Here is a 9,552-nt window from a genome sequence, read left to right as displayed (position 1 = left end):
TCTCTCTCTCTCTCTGTCTCTCTCTCTCTCTCTCTCTCTCTCTCTCTCTCTCATGCCATCAGAAAGTAGGGCAGGGAAATCTGTGCTCTGACAAGCTTTCTGCTCTCTATCGCTTTTTGTCTGAGTGTGTGTGTGCGCATTTGGGCAGCTGCCAGCGTGCTAGTCCCAGTTCCCGGGCATGTTATGCCACATTGCCTCATGAGAGGATAACCCCCCCCTCCCCAGCCAAGTCCATCATGGCAGAGACTGAAAACAAAGCTGGCATGTCTTTATAATGAGAGGAGCCGCTGAGAGCTCACATTAAGATTCACAGCTCATAGCGGCACTGGGTCACACAGAAAGGGGAAATTCACGGTACTGCCTCAAAACACTCCCACGGTGATATTCTGTGAAGCCATCATATCGATTTATTATTATAACTAATGGTCTAAAACTGCATTCTATAACACTGACTGTGTATTAAAGTGATTTTAGTGTGTTGCGAGGATGAAGGACGACATGATTCCTGAACAAAGCCCTTAACATCACTGTCACGCATGCTCTCAAGTGGCTTATTGCTTTTATTAAAAGTCAGCATGAGCATATCTGCAGCGTATGTGTGTATACAGGCAAGTGTTTTATGACAAAGAAAGGATATTTTATGTGGTTCAAACGATAGATCTGACAGAGAGATGAGCTGTAGGTTAGATTTGTGTCACCTGAGGGCCGGGGGTCACCTCTACTGAACAAGACCCCAGCAGACCTCAGCTGACAGACACAATGCATTGGAGATGTGCCCTCTATTAGCGTCTGTCTCCTCAGCTTATCTGATGCCTCGCTCTTCTTCTTCAGAAATAATTACAGTTCTGCATGGCTGAAGTCTCAGGAGAGCACCGGTCGCTCAAGGGGCCATTTTTAATCACCCGGCATGAAATCTTTACCATAAGTGTCAGCAGATAAATCTGTATTTGCATTGAATGGTTTAGGTTACACTAGGTGCACAAGACAAAAAGAAAAGAATGCGTAATATGCATCGTTTCGAGCTGAGGAAAACCAGCCACCGGCAATAGATATATGCGGTGTATGTGATTTTTGGGTCAGTGATGTGACGCTTCATTTTTGTGTGTTGATCTTGCGTTACATATATTTATGATAATGTGATTTTAATTTCTGATTTTAGGATTTAAAATAAAAAACGGTGTAACTCTCCAGTTATTGTATTGAAAGTACAAAGACTGAAATTCGTACCAGAGTAGCTTGTCATAATCTTGATTAATATGTTTTTATCAATCATTTTATTATATTTTTATTAACATTATATTCTTTTTTAAGTACTGCTATAGATGGTTTCATCTTAACAACATAAACAAACGTTACTGCGCATGCGCACTTTTGTGACCCCAACTGAACTTCCGGTACACATTCACAAACAATAGAGCGCCTGTAGGTTATTTCTGATAACAGTCAAAAGAAACCGTTACTTGGCTAAACTTGTCTCTCCAATATTTTGAATTTAGACTGCGATACCAAGCTCAACCACCACAGTGTACCATACGGTTTCTTTAAATGCGTCCGAACTACAGTACCCATTCAACAAACTGTTTATGGAATAAAATGAACATACAACAAAATTCAGCAACTCGTTTATTTAATACAATTATTGTACAGTTAAATAATAATACAAATTAATATTTACATAAATTAATAACATATAAATAGTTATATTATTAGACACTAGCCTAACACAAACCGGAAGTTAACTGCGGGCATTTTCCAAACGGCATTCATGCGCCCTTGAAGGGCCCTTGGCGGACGCCATTTGTAGGGTCGTTCCAAATGAAAGTGAACACCTGAATCCCTTCGCGAATGGCCGGACTTTCAGAAGTCCGTTAACGAAGGGTACATGCCATGGTCACTTCAAGGAAGAAAGTTTCATTCACGTGATCTTGGATTACGAGTTTTTTGTTTTTTATTACGAGTTCTCGCGACGCATTTTGAAGCACATATGGTGCGGGATTTTAACGTTACCTAAATGTAAGTACAATCATTTAGTTTGTATATGTTTTACACAATTTTTGTCAGTGATAAATATGGTTAAAAATGGTTAAAATATAGTATAAGATCATTTAGTTTATTGGAAAGTATGTTTAATATGTTTAAAAATGGCTACTTGTTTATAGGTTTCCTTTATCATATAACGTAATTTCCTTTATAAATACCAAGTGGAGTGAAAAGCAAGGTGAAATATATTAGACATGAAGTATAAAAAATGTATTTTCAACAAACGAGCGCTGGATTCAGAGTGCACGTGCGTCGTTGTCAAGGTAACATTTGGCCAGTCGTTCCCTTTGTGAAGTGAGTTCCAAACACATACACGCCCTACACCCTTCAAAGAGTTCACTTCAAGGGCTCAGCCCTTCGAAGGGAGTAGGGCATAGGGATGCTCACTTCCGTTTGGAAAATGCCCAGTTTAAACAAAGTATTTAAAGAAAGCGTACGGTACACTGACATCTAGCGGCTGAGCTTGGTATCGCAGTCTAAATTCAAAATATTGCAGAGACAAGTTTAGCCAAGTATCGGTCGGTTTCTTTTGCCTGTTATCGGAAATAACCTACAGGCGCTCTATTGTTTGTGAATGTGTACCGGAAGTTAAGGTGGGGTCACAAACGTGCGCATGCGCAGTAACGTTTGTTTACGTTGTTAAGATGAAACCGTGTACAAGACAAGAAGTAAAGTCAAAAAGAATTGAATCTGATAATATGATTTTGAAACTGAATATAAAACACTTAAAGGTTTTAATAGAGAAGTCTTAAGGATTCAAATCTTCAAGGAAGCCTTAAAGAAGAGTAAAGTTAAGCCATTGGCCTATTTAATGTGGAGAATGAGGTCAGGTGTAACCCTCAGGACATGCGTGTCCACTCCACCGTCTCTCTCTCTCGACTGGCTCATCTCTCTTTATTTGTTCAGTTTTTTCTTGAATGTCACCGTGTTTTTCAGTCTTTCACTGTTCATTATTCCTCTGACACATGCTTTAAAGCAGTCAGCTGGTTTTGAGGTGACATTATATATGAATGAGCTCATTTGCCTACATTAGCATAATCTGTGAGAGCTCTGTGTCTGTCTGGACCGGTTGGGTTGACTCAAGGCTGGGTTACTGTTTTAAAGGATAGAAATGAGATGTTTTCAAGTTAAAGTTGTTGTGTCATTATTTTGTGTTTCTATCCGTCTTGTTGGTGTTTATAGATGCATTTGAACATTTAAGTGTTTTGCTAAATCTGTTCTTGCCATTCTTATGTTACTTGTTCAGCCCCAGAGAAAATGTAGCGTTGAAGACGATTTCTGCATTGTGTTTTAAGTATGAAAGTAGTATAAAATGGGCCTCTTATAATTGCTTAAGAGACATTGAGAGGATTGTTGAAACCCATGAAGATGGAGGTGTAAACTGAATGTATATTGTAGAAGTAAAAGAATCTGGATTTGGTTGAATTTGATGAGAAATGTTTTGAGATCTTTAATAATATTGACTTTTGATTGCAGACTTGACTAATCTCAGTCTGCATTGTTGAGATCTCTTGTGAAACTCTAATGACGGAGACATTTGCGATGTGAGATATTTTTGAGATCTTAAAGGGATACTTCACCCAAAAATGAAAATTCTGTCATCATTTCCTCGCCTTCGAGTCGTTCCAAATCTGTATACATGTCTTTGTTTAGGATGAACACAGAGAAAGATATTTGGAAGAATGCTTATAACCAAACAGATCTCGACCCCCATTGACTCACATAGTAGGAAAAAAAACAATGGCCCAGAACTGTTTGCTGTCCTACATTCTTCAAAATATCTTCTTTTGTGTTCAACAGAATAAAAAAATGTAAAAGTATTTTTCCTACTATGGGAGTCAATGGGGGGCAAGATCTGTTTGGTTATTAACATTCTTCCAAATATCTTCCTCTGTGTTCATCAGAACAAAGACATTTTGGAAGGGTGAAGTATCCCTTTAAAGACATCTCATCTGTGATTTGTCTTCTGAAGCATCCCGTATGAGTAACGCACGTTTATTTTCGAGGGTTATGAAGCTATAAGGTGCCTGAAATTGCTCATGCATTTTTTATCAGGAGCCATTTGTAGTCCTGCCTTGTTCAGTCATCGCCAAGGTGAAAGCCGTCAGCCAATCAGAGTCTGAAATCACTGATCAGAGGTCAGCTGAGGTCATCGATTAAGCTCGGCATGCTGGGAAAAATGACCAGGATCTAATTAAAGCAGAACATTTCAATCTCAGGATCGATAGTATCTGCTGTAAAACTGCTGCTGTCGACACACGGGACATTAATTCTGTGACTAATGTCACACACGTGACTGAACAGTGCTGGATTTATTGCTCGGTTTGCAGTTCATTGTGTCAGGAATAATGAAATCATGACATGAATCAGCTGTGTTGCCAGTGATGTGACGCGAAGCGGAATGTTTTCTTTGTTTTCAGATTGTGGATTGAATGTTCATAAGCAGTGCTCTAAGATGGTTCCCAACGACTGTAAACCGGATCTGAAGCACGTGAAGAAGGTGTACAGCTGTGATCTCACAACACTGGTCAAAGCTCATAACTCCAAGCGACCCATGGTGGTGGACATGTGCATACGAGAGATCGAGTCACGGGGTGAGCAAACAGCTCATCGAATGTGTCCTTCAGATTTAGACCTGAATGTAAACATTTTGGCGCGATATCTTGAAGGGATGATTCACCCACAAATGAGAATCAAGTCATCGTTTACTCACCCTCAGATTGTTCCAAACCTGTATACATTTTTCTGTTTTGGAAGATATTTAGAAGAAAGTCAGATCTCTGTATTTATTTTCCCTACTATGGGAGTCAATGGGGGGGGGGGCGAGATCTGACATTTTTCCAAATTTCTTCCTGTGTGTTCAGCATAACAACGAAGCGTATACAGATTTGGACCAATCAGAGGGTGAGTAAACGATGACAGAATCTTCATTTTTGGTTGAAGTATCCCTTTAAAATGACTACATTTCTCGCTCTCCAAAATGATTGTTGGTGTATCATACATGTGCTATTAACTCATCTGATTGTTTTATTTATTGTAAAATTGTGTTCGTCATGATCTTCTGTGTCAGGTCTGAATTCAGAGGGTCTGTATCGAGTCTCTGGATTCAGTGAGTTAATTGAAGATGTGAAGTTGACGTTTGACAGAGGTGAGTGGCTTTATATTCTTTTATGTTCAAGATAGGGCCGTCAAGCGATTAATCGCATCCAGAATAAAAGTTTGTGTTTACATAGTATATGTCTGTGTAATGTGCATATTAACTTTGTATTTATAAACACATACACAAATCAATTTAAGAAAAATATAAAATCGTTTATATGCAAATTCATCTGAATTTTTTATTAAATACATATACATTTCTGTGTATGTTTTTGTATTTATAAATACAAAATGAATATGCACAATACATATAATACAATACACAGTACACATATTATGTAAACACAAACTTTTATTCTGGATGCTGTTCATTGCGATTAATCGTTTGACAGCCCTAGTTCAACACATGCTTTACCAGTGTGTGTCACGCTGATGAATCACACACGTACACAATGATGCTTTTTTAGGTCACTCAGATGTAGAGCTCGAGGGTTTATGTAATGTGAAATGAGCTGCTTTAAACGTTCAAGTTGCACATTTGTGAGAGGATTTACGCCCATCTGTTCACATTCCCACACAATACTGTTTCATAATGACGCTCGAGTGCCATCACTATCAAACATACCGGGAAAGAGAAGATGAGCTAGAGAGAACAACAGACGATGGGGGCGGTAATGAAGGAGGTATAGAGAGAACAGACTGAAAAGTGGCTGTGGAACATGATGACATCGAAAGATGAGATTTAAAGGGCCGGTTCATCCAAAAATGAAAAATCTTTCATTTATTCACCTTCATGTCATTTCAAACCTGTACGACTAGCTTTTTTCTGCAGAACATATGTTGAAGAATATTTGTAACCAAACAACATTTAACCCCATTGACTTCCATTATATGAAGGCAAAACCACATTACTCAAAATATCTTCTTTTGTGTTCCACTGAAGAAAGAGTCATATCCAGGGTTTGAACCATGTGAGGGTTATCATACAATAAGTTATCAGACTCCAAATATAAAGTTGCGATAGGAATTTTTTGGACTACATTTTAAAGCTCAACAGCAGATTTTGATCCAAACGCTGAAATACTGTCAACACATCAGCATCACAATACAGAAATACTCACATGGCCTCCGAATAATCCAAAGTTCTGCTCTAGGGTTCATTCAGTTGTCATGATGTACAGTAAAGGCTGCGATCTCTCTGGAGCTCAGCGTTTCTTTGGTCTGCGGATTTCTAAGTGTGTGTGTTTGAATGGTTTGTGTTCAGACGGTGAGAAAGCCGATATCTCTGTGAACGTGTATGAAGACATCAACATCATCACAGGTGCTCTTAAACTCTACTTCAGGGACTTGCCCATCCCCGTCATCACATACGACGCTTATCCACGCTTCATCGAGGCTTCCAGTGAGTCACACACACACCATCTCTGTGTCTGCCTGACAGTGTTGTGCATCACAGATGTAGTTTCTGCTTTAATGTTTCCTCACAAACACGTCTTCTTCGTGATGTGTACACTCTCGCAGAAGTTTGACGTTGATTCTGTACGTGCGAGTGTTGATGTGGTCGATGTGTTTCTCACCGGTCACACGTGTTCGTGTGTTTCAGAGGTCACAGACCCTGATGAGCGTTTGGAAGCTCTTCATGAAGCTCTGAAGCAGCTTCCGCCCTCACACTGCGAAACTCTGCGCTATCTTATGGCACATTTAAAAAGGTAAGAAACAATTCAGCACAGTTCTGTAATATTTCAACGATAAGTAATTATTTAAACAAAAGTATTATTCGCTATTGACTATTAACTATTACTTTCTTTTCATTCTTTATGATTTTGGGACATTTGGATATTATTTATATTTTATATCAAAAATGTTGTATCTTATTTTTTCGATTTTTACTTTGAATACATGTTCATTGTTAAAGTGTCCTGAATTCACTTGTATCGCTTGAATTTGAGCGATTTCGATTCTTAGCGATTCCCAGTTTCGAAGTAAAAAGTTAGCCTGGTTATTGACTGCTTTGCAAATATATATATATATATATATATATATGAGCAGAGTTTTGTGTTTGTAGCAACCATGTTTTGTCTGATTTATTACAATTTGTATTACCGTAGTTTAACTACATCATGATTAAATTGTTACTATAATGAAACTATGGTAAATTTGTGGTTGCTGTGCTTTACTGCAAATACTATAGTTAAACCATGATTACTATAGTAAAATATGGTTCATTTAAAAAAAAAAATTCCAATCTGATTCCTGACCTTTCGATTCCGAATTGGAATTGATGGAATTGATTTTCGATTGCCAACCCTATGTACTGTATGCTGACTTTTCTTTTTTTTTTGTATCTTAGTAAAACATACACAACATATTTAAAGCAACTTACAAAAGAGGGAACATTCAATATTTTGATTTATGAGCCGGTAAATCCAGACAAAACCTCCCACCTCTCTCACGTGTTTTGAATCTCCACTGTAACATATTTGATGTCCTATAGCACACTTACTGTAAATACTGTATGTGTGTGTGTGCAGGGTAACGCAGAATGAGAAAGATAACCTGATGAACGCTGAGAATCTGGGGATCGTATTCGGGCCGACCCTGATGCGAGCACCCGATCTGGACGCCATGACGTCTCTGAACGACATCCGCTATCAGAGGCAGGTGGTGGAGTTACTCATCAAGAATGAAGACATCTTCTTCTAGCTTCTTCTAGCAGCTGCTCTTCTCTTTTACTCCGTCTGGACTTGAACATGAAGGACTCTTGTAATATATCACTTTTTTTGGACCAGTACTTACTAACCCCCCCGTTCCTCGTCTGATGGATAATGTTCCTGTATCTTGCATGTCTTCCTCCCCATTTTTGTCGGGGTTTGTTAAAGCTGACGGTGGGCGCGCTGTGCTTCAGCATTGCTCTTCTGCTGGAGTCTGAAGGATCGTGCTTCTGTTGTTCTTGCCGTACTACAAACAGGCGTTTTGTTTCTTTTTTGTAAAACGTCGTGCATTTGGATAAGATACAGTCGTTTTTGGAAACACTTTATTTGAAGAGCCGTAAATAAGGATGATGTCAAATTGTGCGGCGTAATAACCCTATTCATATGATCTGTATAGTCATTTATAACGCTCAATCAACCTGAGGTTGTGTACTTGAATATGAGGTTAGTTTTGTCATAATCCAGTGTGTATGGGTCAGCGGATAAAGTGTTGGCAGTGATTTTTCAGAATCTGAATGGGTTTTATTTTCTGGTTGTTTTTTATTTCTTCCGTCAGGTTTATCCGACTCTGCCTTCACACGCCAGACCTCCAAATGAGAGTCAAAAGACTTCTGCAGTAAACACATTCAAACACAATATTTACAGTCCGTGTTCATTTCAGAATTCATGATCTTTAAACCTGCCTTTAGAAAAACCTCTTGCACTCTTAATGTGACTTCTTGATGTTTTTGGTTCTGTTTTTGTAATTGATTTGAGCATGAAGACATTAATTTATTAAAATGTACTTTTAGAACTGTGTTCTGGCTTCATCAGTTTATTAAACACAAAACAAAAATGTTATTTTCAAGCCGCAATCCATGACTTTTATGGTTAAGAAAACAAAAATATGTACATAAGAACATAAAAATGCAAAATTGTCCTCTTACCTTACCACCTTATCTTCTTACCATGATTCACATCACGATAAACTTGATGATTTATAATTTGATCCGTCGGGTCACGGGAAATAATGTTTTAACCCACTTAAAGATACAGGAAGTTAAGTTGCCTCTTATATTAGTGAGGCACACGTAAATTATTTTTTAATAGATTTATGAATATTTTGGACATAATTTGGAATTTTTTAGTATATAGATTGTGGGACTTTATTTTATATGTTGTTTTAAATTCTATATACTTAATCACATGAAATACATTTTATCCATATCACATAATCTCATACTACTATACAAGACTTTAGTATTGAGTGCAATTGTCCACCTCAACCATTAAACCCAAAAGAAAATTAGAAAAATGGCTAAACAAAAGTTCTTTTTAATAGGGAATCTGTTGTCAAAAGTTACAAACCGACATGTATCTTAACAAGCCAGCCCCAAATATGCTTACTATCTAAAAATAATTAAAATCTGCAAATCCGTTTTAACATTTACACATTTTCTAAATGTTTTGTGTAGTTAGTTTGATTAAAAGTTTTGAAATATGTAATCAATTATAAAGATGAGGTAACACACGCAGTTTCTGCCAATCTCATATTAATCTTGAGTACCTATACAGTGGTACTGCATACGTCGTATCTTCGAAAAGTATTTAGTTTGATCAAATTTATTAAAGACAGACACAGCTGTACGATTATTTCTGGAAAAAGACGAGCTGCTGGAGGCGGGGAGAGGGGACGTCTGGTTTTCATGTCATACTGCGTAAA

At 37.9% G+C, this 9,552-nt stretch overlaps 1 protein-coding gene and 1 long non-coding RNA gene across 2 annotated transcripts in view; one reads left to right on the top strand and one right to left on the bottom strand.

Annotated features, from left to right (window-relative positions):
* Positions 1–6,397, bottom strand: part of LOC130555484 (uncharacterized) — an 18,181-nt gene extending 11,784 nt beyond the window's left edge. The window contains exon 1 of the long non-coding RNA XR_008963127.1: positions 6,261–6,397. This is a non-coding gene — a long non-coding RNA (uncharacterized LOC130555484). The remainder of the gene's footprint in view (positions 1–6,260) is intronic.
* Positions 1–8,648, top strand: part of chn1 (chimerin 1) — a 38,757-nt gene extending 30,109 nt beyond the window's left edge. The window contains exons 9-13 of the mRNA XM_057335732.1: positions 4,461–4,634; positions 5,111–5,188; positions 6,404–6,541; positions 6,743–6,848; positions 7,671–8,648. Coding sequence (XP_057191715.1) covers positions 4,461–4,634; positions 5,111–5,188; positions 6,404–6,541; positions 6,743–6,848; positions 7,671–7,842 — 668 coding nt within the window. The 3' untranslated portion in view covers positions 7,843–8,648. The remainder of the gene's footprint in view (positions 1–4,460; positions 4,635–5,110; positions 5,189–6,403; positions 6,542–6,742; positions 6,849–7,670) is intronic.
* The last annotated feature ends 904 nt before the right edge of the window (positions 8,649–9,552 follow it).

The sequence above is a fragment of the Triplophysa rosa genome, linkage group LG6 (genome assembly GCF_024868665.1).
Source record: "Triplophysa rosa linkage group LG6, Trosa_1v2, whole genome shotgun sequence".
NCBI lineage: Eukaryota > Metazoa > Chordata > Actinopteri > Cypriniformes > Nemacheilidae > Triplophysa > Triplophysa rosa.
The sequence above is the reverse complement of the archived record's forward strand: the minus strand, read 5'-3'. Positions and strand labels throughout refer to the sequence as shown.